Source organism: Asparagus officinalis, chromosome 3 (genome assembly GCF_001876935.1).
Source record: "Asparagus officinalis chromosome 3, Aspof.V1, whole genome shotgun sequence".
NCBI classification, from domain to species: domain Eukaryota; kingdom Viridiplantae; phylum Streptophyta; class Magnoliopsida; order Asparagales; family Asparagaceae; genus Asparagus; species Asparagus officinalis.
The window spans coordinates 24,528,532-24,547,970 of NC_033796.1; the positions used below are offsets into that span (position 1 = coordinate 24,528,532).

At 41.2% G+C, this 19,439-nt stretch overlaps 1 protein-coding gene across 1 annotated transcript; it reads right to left on the bottom strand.

Annotated features, from left to right (window-relative positions):
* Positions 3,839–6,246, bottom strand: LOC109832160 (protein YLS3-like). Its single transcript, XM_020399598.1, has 3 exons — positions 5,904–6,246; positions 4,360–4,434; positions 3,839–4,158 (listed from the first exon to the last, which is right to left on the bottom strand). The coding sequence occupies exons 1-3, from the start codon at positions 6,229–6,231 to the stop codon at positions 4,034–4,036; spliced, it is 528 nt and encodes a 175-aa protein (XP_020255187.1). The 5' UTR covers positions 6,232–6,246; the 3' UTR covers positions 3,839–4,033.

Sequence of the window (19,439 nt, forward strand, 5' to 3'; positions counted from 1 at the left end):
CAGTTCAAGCTTCAGGCTGAGAGTTCAAAGGGCAAGGGACAAGTCACTCAGGATCTGGATAACACTACCTGCTTTGGTAACTTTGTTGGTTATGCTCATGCGAACAAAGGTACACAGGTTCAGGCACTTGCATCCACCAAAACTCATGTTGATTGGATCATAGACTCAGGTGCATCTAGGCATGTCACAGGATCATCTAGTGAGTTTGCATCATATTATCCGAGTAAGCATATGCATCCTGAGATAGTTCAGACTGCTGATGGGACATCCCAACCCATCAGGGGTACTGGCTCGGTCCATTGCACCTCATTTATTACCTTATCATCTGTATTGCATGTTCCTTCATTTCCAGTTAACTTACTCTCTGTTAGCTCTCTCATTGATCAATTAAATTGCACTGTATTATTTGATCGGGATATGTGTGTCTTCCAGGAGAAGGAAACAGGGAGGAGGATTAGGACTGGCATCAGGCGTGATGGGCTTTGGTACTTGGACAGGAAGACTGCAATGATTGCTGCTACTGTTAGTGGAGGACCAGAGGCAGAAGCAATGCTTCAACATTGCCGACGAGGGCATCTATCTTTTGATAGTTTGAGTAGGTTAGAACCTGAGATAATGAAAAAAATGGATAGAAAAGAGTTATTTTGTAATGCTTGTGAACTTGGAAAATATACTCGTTCTACTTATAAAATGATTGGCCTTCGAAGTTTTGAACCATTTGCCCTTGTCCATTCTGATGTTTGGGGACCATGTCCTACTACTTCTATTAGTGGTTTTAGATGGTTTGTTACTTTCATTGATTGTTATTCACGTATGGTCTGGATTTGTTACTTTCATTGATTGTTATTCACGTATGGTCTGGATATACATGATGAAGCAGAAATCTGAGGTTTACAAATGTTTTCAAGATTTCTCGGCTTATGTGAAGACACAGTTTGGAGTGCAGGTGAAGATTCTTCGAACAGATAATGGAATTTAGTATGTCAATAAGGAGTTTGCGGCTTTCATCTCTAATCAGGGAATTCTTCATCAAACCACATGTCCAGACACCCCTGCTCAGAATGGGGTGGCTGAACGTAAGAACAGACATCTACTAGAAGTGGCACGCTCATTGATGTTGACAATGAATGTGCCTAAGTTTTTATGGAGTGAGGCCGTTATGACAGCAGCTTATTTGATCAACAGAATGCCATCGAGAGTATTAGGGATGAAGACACCATGTGAGATGCTCTTGGGCTCGAATGTTTTTGTTGTTCCACCAAGAGTGTTTGGATGCACATGTTATGTAAGGGATCACAGATTGATGGTGAGTAAATTGGATCCGCAAGCAGTTAAATGTATCTTTGTTGGCTACTCATCAAGTCAAAAAGGATACAAGTGTTGGTGTCCCACTGAAAGAAGGTTGTTTGTCAGTATGGATGTGACTTTTCGGGAGTTTGAACCGTTTTATGGGAAGAAAACGGAGTTAAGTTCCGTGTTTGGAGATGGCTCTACTGATGCTAGTAGAGAGGGGGAGAATGAGAATGACATCGTGATTGAGAATGAGAATGATATCGTGGTTGGGATGATTCCATGTCCGCTTGAGTTACCGAGTAGTGATGGTACATCGCCAAGTATATCTAACGACTCAGGAGTTGGCATTCAAGGTCAGGGGGAGCTGAGAGTATACACAAGGAGACAGAAGCAACAGCATGAGCCACCTCCTGTATCTGTGCCAGTACCCACAACTGTTGATGTCCCAAGTCCCTCCTCTCCAGTGCCTTCCTCATCTCCTCCACCTAAGCCAATAGGTAACAATTCCTTCCCCGATACTTCTGAAACTCCTGTCTTATCTCGCAGAACCTCTAGAGTCAATGCTGGAAAACCTCCAGTTAAGTTTGGTAGTTGGGATACTGACATTGCGAACTATATTTCATATGCATCCATTCCACCTGCATACAAGTCATTCATTGCATCATTACATTCAGTACCTGTACCTAACAATTGGCAGGTAGCTAAGCAAGATCCTAGGTGGTTGAGTGCTATGCAAGAGGAACTTCAGGCATTGAAGAAGAATGACACATGGGAGTTGGTACCTTTGCCAGCTGGGAAGCGTGCTGTTGGATGTAAGTGGGTGTATACGGTTAAGCAAACTCCAGAGGGAAAGATCGACAGATACAAGGCCAGATTAGTTGCTAAAGGCTACACAGCCAAAGCGTATCGGCATTGACTATGATGAGAACATTCGCTCCAATAGAAAGACTGAGACTGTTAGATATGTTGGTGTGTCATGTGCTCGCCAACTGATGCAATTGTCAACAATCAGCTAATGTCAAAGAATGCTTTTTTGCATGGAGATTCCGAGAGTGTATATGGAGATTTCCATCCCAGCTTCCCTACTTCTCAGTAACTGAAGGACAGGTAGCAAGTTGAAGAAGTCTTTGTATGGTTAACAACATTTTCGCAAGGCATGGTTTGACAGATATCCTGATTTGCAGTTTGTGATAATGGTACAAGCAGTGCAATGGGGATATACGTATTTAACAAGCACTCTAAACTTAATCAACTATCTCTGGCGTCTATGTTGATGATAATTGTAATGACCGGAGATGATGCTGAGAAATTCTACGATTGAAAGAAGAAATTGGAGAGGAATTTGAAGTTAAAAGATCTGGGAGCAGTTGAAGTATTTCCTCGGAAATGAAATTGACAGTCGGCGAAGGGTATAGTGTATTTCCAGCGAAAGTATGCTTCTGGATGTTCTTAGCGAGCAGGGAATGTTGGGGTGCAGAGTGGCATTACTCCCATCGAGCAGAATCACTAAGGATGTTGCGAGGGTGGTGAGCTGGTGAGTAAAAAACAATAAATAGATTAGTTGGCCGACTTAGTATATCTATGTCATGACCGAGACCTGAATATTACTCATTCAGTGAGGTGGTGAGTAGATATATGCATGATCCCCAAGAAGCAACATCTATATGGAAGCAGTTCGCTAGAATCTAGGTATATTAAGGGAGCCAGAAAGAGGGTATCGGTTCATGAAGTTTTGACATCTGAAAAATTGAAGGCTATTGTGACTGCTGATTGGGCGGGTTGTATGGATAGATCGTAGGTCACTTCAGGGCTATTGTGTATTCTGTTGGAGGCAAATCTCATATTGGAGTAGCCAAGAGCATGATGTGGTGCTAGGTCTACGCGAGGCTTGAGCGCAGTGGCTTATGGCAGTTAATCATGTGCTGAAATTGATGTGGGTCAATAAAGCATATTATCTGAGTTGCGGCCTGTTTAGAAGGGACCCCTTAACAACTTCTGGTGTGACAAGACAAATCGCGATTAATATTGCAAAACAATCCACGTTTCAGCATGATGCACACAACATGTGGAGATTGATCGATATCTTATATCAAGGGAGCAACTGAATACGAGGAGTCCTGACTTTGAGCTTGTGAAATAGAAGAGCATGTCGTTAGCTGATTGTTTTAAGCTAAAAGGATAGGCTCTAAGAGAGTAATGATATCTTTTGTAACAAGAGTGCGGTAATGATTGAATATCTATCGACCCATCTTTGAGGGGAATGTTGAGTTATTTAGATGATGTTGTAAGGACCTTTTGTAAGAAACATTAATATAAAAGTGGTAGCTCTCTATGTCGAAAGAAAACTAATTTTCACCCAAAACACAACATATATATATATTATATAATATATATATATTATATTATAATATATATATATATATATATATATATATATATATATATATATATAAACACACACGAATGAGTAGTTCCAGAACAACAACAACAACTACTTATCAAGCAACAAATTAAAACAACCATAAAATCAACCCCGAATGAGTAGTTCCAGAACAACAACAGCAACTTATCAAGAAACAAAACAATCATTATTATTTCTTGAGGCAACTAACTACTATCTTTTATGAGGTACACCACAAGCTTAAATACAAAAAAGCATCATAAACACAATGGAAGGCCAACTAATCACACTGACGATAGTATAAATAACAGAAGGTAGGAGAAAGAAAAGAAACCGATTTTACATGACTAGGATCAACACAAGTATTATAAGAGGAAACATTTCTATTCTCATGGCCCTTTGTTTCCTTCCACCATTGGCACCAGCTGCATCCCTTGCTCCTGTTTCTGTAGAATTCACTTTAACTGAAAAGTACAAGATTTTATTGTTAGATTACAAGAAGAACCGATAAAATTGTGTGAAATAATCTCAGATGCTATTAAGCTACGCTTGCAACATGTTCTTATGCGGATATGGAAAACTAAAAGATGAAATCATATTGAACATGATGCATATATAAGTTTATTTAGTTTAAACGGATCAAGATATGATAGTTCCGTTGTTGCCTTTTTCTTCGAGCATGTTCTCAAATTGCTGAAATTCTTTAGCATATTTTGAGTCTGGAGAAAGCTTCAGAATACCTGCAAGATATGAGTCCAATGATAGTCAGTCGAAACATAGGAAATTATAATAATCAGTGCCATTGATTATGTAGGTTGATTGATAGCTATTTGATAGTATGAAATTAAATTTTTGGACTTTATGCTAAGATCAAGGGTAACTATGTATATCGAAGGTAGGCACATAGTTTGCAGAACTCATTTTCGTTTAAAATTTTGTTCTCAACAGATGATGAAGCATAACTAGACATGTTTTTAAATAAAATTATCTTTTAATGTGTTAAATTTTACACAAAAGGGAATTCTTGTAAAGTGGTTGCTTGCTGTAACAACAATTCTAAGGCATGACCAATCCACTTTGGAGAAAATTTTCCAGCTCAGGGAAAAGGCAGGTGGCCCATTAATTCAGAAATCAGAAGTACATTCATCTATTTTTAATATATGTTAAGGAAAAATGAAATAAATTCTGGAATTTTCTTCGGAACTAATAGTTTTTCTCCTTTGATATTATCCTCTTAAGTCCTTAACATTCTTCTAGTAGTGTATTTACATTATTGAAGTAGTGGTTCTTGCAATTATTCTTCAATCCATTAATTCTTACTAGCATAAATGCTAATACTGCTAGTATAAATACATATGTATTTGGGTCCTTGTCATCGTTGTCATGATCGTCGTTATTATCTAAACATGCTACTAGTATAAATACATCACATACATAAAGATAATGTACATACATCTATACAACGTACATAAACAGAATTCCATACCCCTTATGTAACATGCTACTAGTATGATAACATCTTTGTTTTGAGATAATTGTACGGGTATAAATTTTAAAAAGGTTCCATCATTACTTTAATTTACTCGGGCAAAAAAGTTTTTAACTTTTTCATTCTTGTCTGTTCAAGTACACCTACAATTGACTATGTCGTTGTAACCTTTAAGTGTTATCATGCATGCTATTGTGAAATTTGCTGCTTTCATATATCTAAGAAACTACTGTTAATAGCAAACTCAGGATTAGTTTGTTGAAGTTCCCATCCATCACTGAAAGTGCATGAGAGAATTAAAGTCAAAATCGTTGGCAAAGCAAGCTACGATCATCTTGCTCACAAACTCTATGTCTCCATGCACAATTATTTGTCTAATTTTTATAAGTTTTTAAGAAAATATTGACATAATGTTTTGCACTTAATTTGTAAATGACAAAAAGGCTTTATATTTAAGGCAACTGCCTAACTCAAAAATTCTTTTAGATCAAATAGTTCCATGCATGTCTAAGTATTCCCTGGTGGTCCTAAAGTTTTCCAACATTTTATACGCCAAAAGTAGGTACAAAGGTTTTCTTTCCAATAACAGATTGTAAGATTTTTTTTTTCCCCTTTTTTTTCCTTTTTTATTTGCTTTTCAACTTGAACGTTTCAGAAATTGTATGTGTGTAAATTAAGACATCAGTCTAAAACACAAGAGATCGAGCATAATTAACTTACCGGTGCAACTGGAGAGATTAGTAGGAGCATCACAACTAGCAGGAAGAGTAATTGCAATGGTGACGTTTATCCTCAAACCAAGTTCAGGATCATCTCGGTCCTTGATCAGAACACAAAGACACTTGATACTTTTGGCTGTCACCTGTTTATACCCCGTGCAACAATCCTGCGTTGGAGATTTTGCCTCACCTCGGACAAAGGGAAGGCACATCGCCACTCCGACGAGCTTTTTCGAGCATTCGGCTCGGTCGGCCTTCAGGTCGGAGCTGGCGTGGGTGACCAAGGCTAATAAAGCCACAAGCACAAGCAAGTGATGAACCATATCCATTAATTTGCATCAAGTTTGAGGAAGTTCAAGTTGGATATATAGAAGAGTTTTGATGTGAAATAATGATGTTAGTTAGGATTGATGTATCAAGGGGGTTCACAGTTGCACTGAAACTTCAAAAATGAATTGAGTGTGATAGTTCCATATTTTGATTTTTTTTTTCCAGGTTGAGCATATATTTTCGTGCGTCAAACATGCGCTATACTAACCAATGATACATTTAATTAAAATCTACTTTAAATGTGTGCCCGATGGGATTTAAACTAAAACTTTCATGAAGTCATTTGGTTGGTTCTTTACTACTGGATGTTGTGATGAGAGTTGAAGTAATTTTATATTCTAAGATATTTTTATATCTTGAACATCACTTTTATTGGCCAAATCTTGGTATTACACACAGCAATTTTTTAAAAAAAAAATTGTGATTGTATGTCTGATGAATTGAATTTTAATACAGACTATTCAGCTGTTATTTTAAAATTTTCTTCGTTTGCATCAGAACTCCAAAGGTGTAATAGCGTTTTGTGAGTGATAATTTCCTATCAAACAATGCTAGTGACCAGCCTCCCTACAATTCTTAAGGGCAGCCATTGTGGCGCATTCTGGCCATTTGTGGTTGGGAAATTAACGCCCCTGAGAATTTGGCGTGTAAGCTTCTCGTTAAATTATGTTATTTGATTTGGTTAGCTTGCTACATGTACATTGTACAGTTCGGCAACAGTAGTACTGAACTTGGTAAGGGTGATCTATCTAAAAATTGGTGCCAATGAATTCTTGATAAACCACTTAGATCTCCTTACAACATGATCTTGTTTGCGCAATATATTTCTACATTTAATTCGAAATACAACATTCTATGGGGCAAAAAAAAACCTAGGTGTGTTTGGCAATCTTCTCAAATAGGTACATAGCATGAAATATGTTGTGCGCGGCAGAAGCTCGAAACCACACGAACAAGAACGAGATAAATCACAACCACACAAGCCAAACACAATACCACAGCAAGACAAACGAATTTACGTAGTTCACCAAGTTGTCTACGTCCAGGGGGTAAGAAGGGAGGAGTTCTTACTATTAAAAATCAAGAAAATACAAATAGGGTTACAAATCTCACCAAATAAACTCTAAAACAAAGCATCTAGATCTCTCACAACTCTCCTACAATTGGATACAGCAATCCCCTCTCAAAGACTGCTCAAAACGTCCTTGCTTCACCCTAATTAATTAGGATTAAGATTATTTATCAACTCAGAACGAAACGGGTCAAAAAACTAAACTCAACTACAGACCCGACTCGCGGTCGACCGCGAAAACGATAAAAACTTTCCAGAGTCTCTGGACTTTTCGCGATCGACCACCGCACTACGCGAGGTCGACCGTGACCTGATACAGAACATAACTTAGTCTCGTGCACGTTGGTGGTCGACCGTCGCGCCACACGCGGTCGACCGCACAGCACCCAAACTTTTTTTTCCGTCATTTTCTGCGGTCTTTGTCGTTGTGCTCGTCATTTTTTCAAAATAGATATTAATAAAGTTTTAAAATAATTTGTCATTTTTCGCAATAGAAAATTAATGATACGTAAGAGACTTGTTCTAAAATATTAGAGTAAAGTAGTTGATAGATACTATCTTGTTAATCGTGCAGTTTAAACTCATTTTCTCGAACGATCAAGAACATGGAGTAACATTTTATTTCATTTCCCCCCGAATTCTATTGGGGTCATAAACAGAGATTTCTTTTGGAGACCAATCAAGATTTTAAAATTAATAATGAAGCGTTCGTCAGAGTTCCAAGTCAAGGTTTCCTAAAATCATGACATGAAAAGGAAGGAAAGAGATAATTATAATCTATCAAGACCAAGATAATTAAGTTTTTTATATTGAAAACTAAGCTCTCACATAAATTATGTCTATCTGATACAGTTCTTTGTATGGATCCAGCTCAACATGACCTAATAGATATCTTAACGTACAGTGTCATCCTGAAAGAGAGAGAACAAAATGAGCTAGCTATTTGATTTAATCCACACCAACAAAGTGGTTGAAGCGCGCGCATCGACACCACCAAAGAGAGTTTATTTGAGTAACATATTGCGTGATAAATTGTTAATTAGGTGTAATGTCACTTCAAAGTTACTCGAAATGTTTGGAATCCTGCACGATTTAAAGAGGGAAATTTGACTTGCACAAACCCTACCAAAAGACTTTGCATGCATGCAACCTTGTGAGATGAATATGTGTTGGCTAGCGTTTGCTTTCAACGCGTGAAAGGCACCAGCTGGCAGCAAAACCGAAACCGCGTGAAAGGCTATCACGAGCACGAGAGCGAAATGTTGGGGATGCACAACCCCCCTGATGCGATTTGGAAATAGAGATTTAGGAGAGAAGAGAGAAAATCAAACAATCTCAAACACACAAGATTTATGTGGTTCGCTTCTCAATGTGAGAAACTACGTCCACGGCCGCCGCAGGAGAAAAATTCACTATTTTTCGTCTTTATACATCATGCCCTAATCAACCCTTTTATAGACTTAAGGGTTTAACAAGTAACAAAGGAAACAGATCAAAACAGGTCAAAATTCGAATCTGGGCCAAAATCCGACTCCGGTCGACCGCCGCACCACATCCGGTCGACCGCGATGCTGTTCGAAATCTGCCTGGCTCTCTGGACTTTTGGCGGTCGACCGCAGCGCCATGCTCGGTCGACCGCGAAGCATAGGGCATGTCTGATAGTTAGGCTTCACATATCCTAACAATCTCCCACTTGGAGACTAACTATCAATCTCTTTCAGCTCTCTCTGCGGCGACGGCCTCCATATCATCAAGTGCTGAGGCCAACTGAAGTTGAACACAACTTCAGTTTCTCTGTAGTGACAACCTTGGTAAGCATATCAGCTGGGTTCTTGCTTCCTTGAATCTTCACAAGTTCCAACATGTCCTCGTCCAACGCTGATCTTATGAAGTGGTAGCGGACCTGTATGTGTTTGGTCCTTGCATGAAAAGCGGGATTCTTCGCCAAATGAATTGCGCTCTGGCTATCACAATGTAAGACACTCTTCTCAATCTTCTGTCCCAGCTCCTCTAAGAAACCCTGCAACCATATCATCTCCTTTCTTGCCTCTGTCACAGCAACATATTCAGCCTCTGTCGTTGATAAAGCAACGATCTTCTGCAACTGAGAAACCCAACTAATAGCTGTAGAGCCCAAAGTGAATACATATCATGTAGTGCTCCTTCTCTGGTCTATCTCACCAGCATAGTCTGCATCAACAAAACCCTGCAGGACTAACTTGCCTCTTCTGAAGCATAGACAATCTTCTATAGTACCTCGCAGGTATCTAAGAATCCACTTTACTGCTTCCCAGTGCTGCTATCCTGGATCTGACATAAATCTGCTCACAGCTCCCACTGCATGGGTAATGTCGGGTCATGTGCATACCATGGCGTACATAAGGCTTCCAATGGCTGAAGCATATGGAACCTTAGCCATGTATTCTTTCTCTTCATCAGTCTCAGGACACTGCTCCTTAGTCAGTTTGAAGTGACTGGCTAACGGTGTGCTAACGGCCTTAGCACCACTCATCCCGAATCTCTCAAGCACCCGTCTAATGTACTCGGCCTGAGATAGCCGCAGTGTGCCCAAGAGTTTATCTCTACTGATCTTCATTCCCAATATCTGCTTCGCTGCGCCTAGATCCTTCATGTCGAACTCACTCGACAGTTGCTTCTTCAGCTTCTTGATCTCTGTCATATCTGAACCGGCTACTAGCATGTCGTCGACATATAGAAGCAAGATGATGTAACTGTTGTCGAACTCTTTGACAAAACAGCAATGATCAGCATTACATCTGGAGTAACCGTTCTTGTGCATGAATCCATCGAACTTTTTGTATCATTCCCTTGGAGCTTGTTTTAGGCCGTACAAGCTCTTCTTCAATCTGCATATCATCTTCTCTTTTCCCTTCTGAGTAAACCCCTCTGGCTGCTGCATTTATATATCTCTTCCTCTAGATCACCGTGGAGGAAAGTTGTCTTTACATCTAGCTGCTCGAGATGTAGATCTTCAGCTGCAACAATACTCAGGATTGTTCTGATGGTAGTTAGTTTGACTACTGGAGAGAAGATCTCTGTGTAATCAACTCCTTCTCTCTGCTGAAATCCTTTAACCACTAATCTGGCCTTGTATCTCTTGGAACCATCATATTCCTCTTTAATTCTGTACACCCATTTATTGCTCAAGGCCTTTTTTCCAGTTGGTAGCTTTGCAAGTTCCCATGTCTTGTTGGTACTCAAGGATTTTATTTCATCTTTCATGGCGAGCTCCCACTTGCTCGCATCATCCACTCGAAGGGCCTCATCATAACTTTCTGGCTCTCCACCGTCACTCAATAATAGGTAGTTAAGATGAGCTCTGGGCTGTAGTGATGAATACTTTGGATTGGGCTTGGGGACTCTAGCTGACCGCCTAAACTCTCTGACGGGCGAAACAAGCTCTCCATCTTCATCTGCCCCCTCTGAAGTAGTCTCATCCATCAACTCTTCTTCTTCATCAGAACTAGCTTCGGGATTGCCTCCATCTGAGGCATCATCTGACTCAAAATATGTAGGATCACTCTGCATCGTACTAGTGGGCTGAACGGCATCACGGTCTTTGTAGAGAACTGATTCGTTAAAGACCACATCCTTGTTTTTGATGATTTTCTTGTTCTGCTCATCCCAGAACTTGTAGCCAAACTCATCACCGCCATAGCCAACAAAGAAACATTTCAGAGACTTAGGATCAAGTTTGTTTCTTGCATGATCACTCAGATGAACATAAGAAACACAACCAAATACTCTCAGGTGAGAAAGGTTTACCTGCTTTCCACTCCATACTTCTTCAGGTATTTTTGTGCTCCAAAGGCACTGATGGCCCCCGGTTGATCAAGTAGGCTGCGAAAACCTGCTTGTAACCGCATACTTCTAGCTCTCTCAGTCAAAGTTCTGTTCATCCGTTCTGCTACGCCATTCTGCTGGGGTGTACCTGGCACTGTCCTCTCTAATCTAATGCCGCTGTCATAACAGAACCTCTTGAACTCTGAGTCTTCATACTCACCTCCGTTGTCAGAACGAAGCTTCTTGATCTTCAAACCGGTCTCGTTCTCAACCATAGCCTTCCATTTCTTGAAGACTTCAAACACTTCTGATTTGTGTTTCATGAAATAGACCCAAGTCTTCCTCGAGTGATCATCTATGAAGGTCACAAAGTATAACCTTCCGTCGGTGGATGGTACTAATGCTGGACCCCACACGTCTGTGTGAACTAACTCAAGCTTCTCTTCTTTAGGGGTTATGCCCACCCTTTTGAAGCTTATTCTCTTTTGTTTCCCAAGAATGCAGCTTTCACACAAGTCAATATCAGCCGATCTCAAACCTGGTAACTTCCCATTCGACTGCATAACCTTTAGACCTTTGTTACTCATGTGACCTAGCCTCTGGTGCCATAAATTTGGGTCTTCCTTACTTTCAGCCACTGCAATGGAACCACGTGCATCTATCGTCATATAGAGAGAACCTGTCTTCGTACCACGGGCAACAACCATGGACCCCTTTGTAACCTTCCACGTATCACATGCGAAGGTTGTTACATATCCCTCTTTCGCCAATTGTCCTATGGAAATCAAATTTTTTCCTCAATCTAGGAACATGTCTCACATCGCTCAGCTTCCATATAGACCCATTGAGCTTGATCTGCACGACTCCTTTGCCAACGATATCACAGGGCTGATCATCACCAAGATAGACTTTTCCTAGGTTTCCTGAAACATAGTTCTCAAATAAATCTCTATTTGAGGTAGCATGAAACGAAGCTCCTGAATCCAGCACCCACGATTCAGTTTTGCTCTCCAACGAACAGATTAGGGCATCATCTGATTCTCCTGAGGCCACGTTCGCTTCAGTCTTGTTCTCCTTGTCCTTCTTGGGTTCTCGGCACTGATTCTCATAGTGGCCAAACTTGCCACAATTCCAGCAATCGATCTCCTTCTTGCCCTTGCGGTTCCTGGACTTTGGCCTTCCGTTCCTCGAGTTAGATCTTCCTCGGCTACTCCCTCTATTTCTGTTTCTATTTCTTCCTCTGCTCTCAAGATTCAACGCCGACCCTGAATTAGAAATCCCTTCCTCTTGCCTCCTAATCTCCTCAGTCATAATCATGTCCACCACCTCTGAAAACTTCAGTTTTGATTTGCCACATGATCCGCTAATCGAGATAACGGTACCCTTCCAACTGTCGGGTAATTGACCAAGTATCAAGAGGGCTTGGATTTCATCGTCAAACTGAATATTGACCGAGTTTAGTTGATCCGTGATCTCGTTAAACTCGTTCAGGTGTTCCTTGAATTTCTGGCTCTCGGACATCCTCAAATTAAACAACTTTTTAATGAGATGTACCTTATTCGCCGCAGAGGGCTGCTCATACATACTGGACAACGCCGCCATGAGATCCGCCGTCGTATTCTGATTCTTGATGTTGAACGCTACTGATTTAGACAAGGTCAACCTGATCGCTCCAAGGGCCTTTCGATCCAATAGCTTCCAATCCGCATCCTTCATATCCGTCGGCTTCTCTCCCAATGGTAGGTATAAATCCTTCTGATAGAGGTAGTCCTCCATCTGCATCTTCCAGAACCCGAAGTTTGTTCCATCAAACTTCTCAATCTTGGATGTTTCCTTCTCAGATCCCATTGTCTCTGACCTCAAATCGCTCGCGCCGAACCTGGTCGCTCTGATACCACTTGTTGGGGATGCACAACCCCCCTGATGCGATTTGGAAATAGAGATTTAGGAGAGAAGAGAGAAAATCAAACAATCTCAAACACACAAGATTTACGTGGTTCGCTTCTCAATGTGAGAAACTACGTCCACGGCCGCCGCAGGAGAAAAATTCACTATTTTTCGTCTTAATACATCATGCCCTAATCAACCCTTTTATAGACTTAAGGGTTTAACAAGTAAAAAAGGAAACAGATCAAAACAGGTCAAAATTCGAATCTGGGCCAAAACCCGACTCCGGTCGACCGCCGCACCACATCCGGTCGACCGCGATGCTGTTCGAAATCTGCCTGGCTCTCTGGACTTTTGGCGGTCGACCGCAGCGCCATGCTCGGTCGATCGCAATGAAGCCAAAAGTCTGGGTTGCTCTTTGGACTTTGAGCGGTCGACCGCAGCACCATGCTCGGTCGACCGCGAGCTGCTCCTCACCCTAGTGCCTGCCTGTGCACGTCGTCGGTTGACCGCCGCGCCATAGGCGGTCGACCACAAAGCTGTAAAAGCTCTCCTTCGTCGTTTTGCTTTGAACTTTGCCATCGTCGATCCTGTTCCTCTTGTTCCAACTTTGTTCCTCTTCATTCTGAAGTGTAGGGCACGCCTGATAGTTAGGCTTCACATATCCTAACACGAAAGGCTACCACAGACATGTTTTCAACGCAGGGGGACCACATCCACACACACACGGCCAGGGCCACATCTCTATAAATAGGGTTCCTATTTTTAGCCTAGGGTTTGGTGCAAGTGCAAAAGAGGGTTCGTGAGCATAGGGTGAAAAAGCGACGTGTGGCTTCGTGCGGGAGAAAAATGCAGAAAGAAAAAAAAGAAGAAAGTCAGTCGTCCTTTTAGAGTTTGAGTAGTCCTTTTGAGAGGGTTTTTGGCATCCCCTTTGTGAGAGATTTGAGAGTTATTTTAGGGTTTAATTTGTGAGAGTTGTGTGATTGTAAACTCATTTGTATTCTCTTTCCCGAATAGTAGATCTCCCACATTCCTTGTCCCGTGGACGTAGCCAATTTGCCGAACCACGTTAAATTTGATTGTTCGTGACGTGATTTGTAATAGAGAGTTTAGGTTCCCTCGATAGGTTAGTCCTAGAACTGATGAGAAGAAAAGCTGATATCCCACTTTGTTGAGATATTTTGCTTTCGGTTCTTATTTCCTTTGTGAAACAAGGATTTAGTTAAGATCTACTCTCTTGTCGAGCACCGGAGGTGCTGCTAAAATTTTTGATGCACACAACAAGTGGTATAAGAGCTCGGACTACGCTTAGGCAATTTGGAGGAGTAGATCGCGTTGGAAGCTCGTCTAGCGTTTCAATTGGAGTTAAAGGTGGGATCCTTTTGGTAAAGGCTCTATCTTTCTCAAGTTTGGATCTATTCTTCAATTTGTTCCGTATTGGTTGTTGGTGTGGTGAGGAATATGGTCGGGAAAGAAGGTGTTGAGGGTGGTGCTTCTGGTGTGAAGACCATTCAAAGTTTGAATATCCACTCTAAAGGTGTTGAGGGTGGTGCTTCTGGTGTGAAGACCATTCAAAGTTTGAATATCCACTCTACGAAAATAGATGTGGAACCATTCAAAGTTTGAATATCCACTCTACGAAAATAGATGTGGAGAAATTTAATGACACAAACAACTTTAAACTTTGACGATGCGAAGTTTTGGATGCGCTGAACGCGTAAAATTTGGAAGATACTTTGGAGTTGGATAGCAAGCCAGATGATATTGAAGAGAATGTTTGGAAAAAGATGAATCGGACGGCGTGTGGTGTAATTAGGTCTTATTTAACACAAGATCTAAAGTATGATGTGATGAATGAGACTTCTGCAAAGAAGATTTGGGAAACCCTTGAGAGCAAATATTTGACCAAGAGTGTGGAAAATCTCTTGCATTTGAAGAGGAGGATTTATCGCTTTCAATTGAAGAAGGGAACTTCCATTAGTGATCACATGAACCACTACACGAACCTTCTTACGGATTTGGCGAATGCGGATGTTATGATTGAAGATGAGGACAAGGCATTGTTGTTATTGAGTTCCTTGCCGAATAAGGAATACGAGACCTTTGTTATTACCCTAATTAATAGGAAGGCATCCATTTCGTATAGTGAGATCACTGCTGCACTTGTGAATTATCAGCTTCGAAAGAATGATAAGGAGGCTTCAGTTGAGCCGGTAGCGGAGGCATTGATCACAAGAGGGAAGAATCCAAACCAAAAGAACTAGATGTCACAGTCTAGAGTAGGGCATCCTACAGTTGGAAAAGATCAGTGTGCTTGGTGCAAGGAGACTAGTTATTGGAAGAAAGATTGTCCAAAGCCCGAGGAAATGATGAAGAATAAGCAGAAGGGAAAAGGGAAGTAACAATCATCAGAAGCAAACATCTTATATCGGATGGTAATATTTCTGATACTTCTATTTATTCGCTTTCTATCGGTCCTATAAGTAGCTATTCGGAGGAATCCGAGTGGATGTTGAATAGTGGTGTGACCTATCATGTGTGCCCTCGAAGGGAATGGTTCTTCAGTTTTGAAAAGCTGGATAGTGGTGTGGTGTATATGGGAGACAACCGTTCATGCCAAATCCTTGGGATAGGAAGAATTCGCATCAAGATGTTTGACGGAACTATTAGAGAGTTATATGATGTGAGATATGTTCCTTCCTTGAGAAAGAACTTGATCTCAATTAGAGCTTTGGTTGGAGAGGGTCTGAAGGTTCGTGTTGAGGACATGGTTCTCGGATCTCAATTAGAGCTTTGGTTGGAGAGGGTCTGAAGGTTCGTGTTGAGGACATGGTTCTCGAGATCGTGGAAGACTCTTTGGTTGGAGAGGGTCTGAAGGTTCGTGTTGAGGACATGGTTCTCGAGATCGTGGAAGACTCTTTGATTATGATGAAGGGTGTCAGGAAGAATAACCTGTACTATTTGATTGGAGATACAGTGACAGGTGGAGAGCTGGCGACTTCTATTGATTTGACTAGACTACGGTATTTGGGGCTTGGTCATTCTAGTTTTGATTTGAAGATGGGTGCATCGACCTGCAATTTGAAATCCAGTGAATACTTTGATGTGAGCAAAAAGACCGAGGTAAAGTTTGGCACCTCTATTCACCGTGCGGAGGGACTTTCAGATGGGGTTCACGTAGATGTTTGTGGGCCTTCCAATGAGGCATCATTGGGAGGTAATAGATATTTGGTTTCCTTTGTTGGTGGCTGTTCTAAGCGTGTTTGGGTTGCAACCAAATCCCCTTTGGATAAAGTCCTAGTAGTCTCCAACAGATTTAAGAAGTGTGAGATTGGCAGAAATGTGAAGGTACTTTATTCAGGTTTTGGTGGGAGGTACAAGATGGACTTGTTTCTATTTTGGAGCCGAGCTCACGGTATTTCAAGACACTTCGTTGAAAAGAAAATCTTAGGGCAACTAGATAGGGTGGCAAATTTGAAGAATCGTGCCTTGCTAGAGGAGGATCGGTGTTTGCTGTCAAGCAATAGTCTGCCGAAGAGTTTCTGGACTGAGGCTTCGATATATTTGGATTATCCTATTAAAGAGTTGTTAACTGCTGTGATTGGAGGTAAAACTCAATTGGATATTTGGTCTGGTAATGTCACATTGGATGAGGCTTCGTGTGATTGGAGGTAAAACTCAATTGGATATTTGGTCTGGTAATGTCACATTGGATGAGGCTTCGATGAGAGAGCCTATTGACTCTCAGCAGGTGGAGAGTTTTGGACAGATCATAGAGATATCACAGCAGGTGGAGAGTGATGCTATTTCACAATGGGTGGAGATTACTCCACATACTCCAGATCATTCTGTATTGTTTAGGATTCCAGCTGAGGTGACGCAGTTTGGGGATCAATTGGTTTTGAATACAGATGATGAGTTGGGTTTTGATTCGAGTGCAGCTGATAGATATAGCTTGGATATGGATATTGGTTCACCTCAGGTGGAGGTGTTTGATTCGTTATAATTTGAGGCCATTGGAGGTGCTATCAGCCGCAGAGTTGATGATATTGGAGAAGGGTTGCGAACTCTTCTATTGGATTGAGGTTGTTCACGGCCATTTGGTGAACTACATTATGAGGCTTGATTCCTTGTGCAAGAGGATACGTAGGCAGTCTTTATGATGCAGCCGATTTGGTGAGTTAATACCAACATTTGGAGAGTGTTCGCATTCTCATTTGGATCTCGACTTGTTGTGGACTGAGTCCGTTGTTGTGATTTCGTTTTACTTCGTACTAGACGCAATAAGTGAGGCATTTATTTTGGTTGGTGTTGGCTCAGTTTTGGGAAAACTTCACCGAGGTGGAGAATTGTTGGATAGCGTTTGTTTTCAACACGTGAAAGGCACGAGCTGGCAGCAAAACCGAAACCGCGTGAAAGGCTATCACGAGCACGAGAGCGGAAGGCTACCACAGACGCGTTTTCAACGCAGGGGGACCACATCCACACACACGGCCAGGGCCACATCGCTATAAATATGGTTCCTATTTTTAGCCTAGGATTTGGTGCAAGTGCAAAAGAGGGTTCGTGAGCAGAGGGTGAAAAAGCGGCGTGTGGCTTCGTGCGGGAGAAAAACGCAGAAAGAAAAAAAGGAGAAAGACAGCCGTCCTTTTAGAGTTAGAGCAGTCCTTTTGAGAGGGTTTTTTGCATCCTCTTTGTGAGAGATTTGAGAGTTATTTGAGGGTTTAATTTGTGAGAGTTGTGTGATTGTAAACCCATTTGTATTCTCTTTCTCTATTAGTAGATCTCCCACATTCCTTGCCCCGTGGACGTAGGCAATTTGCCGAATCACGTTAAATTTGATTGTTTGTGCCGTGATTTGTAATAGAGAGTTTAGGTTCTCTCGATAGGTCAGGCCTAGAACTGATGAGAGGAAGAGCTTATATCTCACTTTGTTGAGATATTTTGCTTTCGGTTTTTGTTTTCTTTGTGAAACAGGGATTTAGTTGAGATATACTCTCTTGTCGAGCACCAGAGGTGTTGCCGAAATTTCCACCGCGCACTACAATATGTATAACACCGGCACTCGTACATTAATGTGTACATATCGGGTATTTAAAAGACAAGACATGAATACCACAAGCCGTAGGATTTTAACCCGCCGCATTTGTTAGCTTCGTCCATCTACACTGAGCTCGTCCATCTACAGTGAGCTTCAAGGATTTTTGCAAGTCAAAGATCTATTCTAACTGGACTTAATCCAAAGAGGCCTAGTATAATTTTGCTCATGAAATTCTTGCCGGGTCTGGAAAAGAACAGAAGCCAGCCCAAGCCCCCACCCTAAACCCATACAGGAGGGGGGGGATCCCAAATCTTGCAAATATTGAATATTAACCCCCCCCCCCCCAATCTTCTGCAGCCTCGCAAATTCCTATTAGTATGTTGAAATAAACCCTCGGGGAATATTCTCTTTACTATAACTTTGTAGGTGATTTACCAGTTATACCCATCTCACACAAACTCAAACTCATTGACCATTTTAAGTTGTACCCGTTAAGCTCCCTAAATCTGTTTAATAAAACCCTAACCTTAAACCATTTTTCACTTCACCTTGCCAACTTCTTCCCAAGGTGTCTCTTCAAACCTTATTCCAAATTTACAAAGAATAGATTCCCATTAGGGAAGACGTTGAAGAAGATGAAGTGAAAGTAGTTTTGATTTAGAATTTTATTAAACAGATTTAAGAAAATTAACGGATATAAATTAAAGTGGTTAATGAGTTTAAATTTGTGTTAGAGGGGTATAACTAACAAACCACCGAAAAAGCTACCCCCACCCCCCCACACACACCAAACACACACACACACACACAACGAAAGAAAAGTAACCAAGGTTTAACAAGAGGAGCTTATTTCAACCTACTTAGGATTTGGAGGGACTGAAATCAATTTCAAAGATTTGGGAGGCTAATATCGAAATATTGAAGTTTTTTTTAGGGGGGTGGCCTAAAATCAATTTCAAAGATTTGAGGGGCTAATACAAAATATTGAAGATGGGGGGAGGCTAACATCGCAATAACCCATAAATTTATAGCATAAAGACTTCAATAAAGGGAGTAGGTCGAAGCAATCCAAATGAAGAAAACTATTTCGCCATGTTGAGGTCCGGGTGACCCTCCACGACTCTAATAGGTGCTTTTACGCACAACATAAGCACAAGCCATAATGTGAAAATTTTCCTGGAAAGAGGAAATTGATTATTATACCATCTAAGCTAAGCTCGTTGTACGCGCATATTATACGTTGTAATTAAATTTTTCAGAAGACTCTGCTGCGAAGAACAACCAAACCATCGTCCAACTTAACGTAAGCTTTTAACAGGGGGAAATTGGAAAAACATGGTGCTCCGGGTTTAGCCTATAACGAAGGTAAACACTGATTCTACCGATGAATCAATACCCATATG

Coding starts and splice junctions, on each gene's coding strand:
- LOC109832160 (XM_020399598.1), bottom strand. CDS start 6,231: ATGGATATGGTTCATCACTTGCTTGTGCTTGTGGCTTTATTAGCCTTG. Junction 4,435..5,903: donor TAATCTCTCCAGTTGCACCG/GTAAGTTAATTA, acceptor CATATCTTGCAG/GTATTCTGAAGCTTTCTCCA. Junction 4,159..4,359: donor GAACATGCTCGAAGAAAAAG/GCAACAACGGAA, acceptor TGTACTTTTCAG/TTAAAGTGAATTCTACAGAA.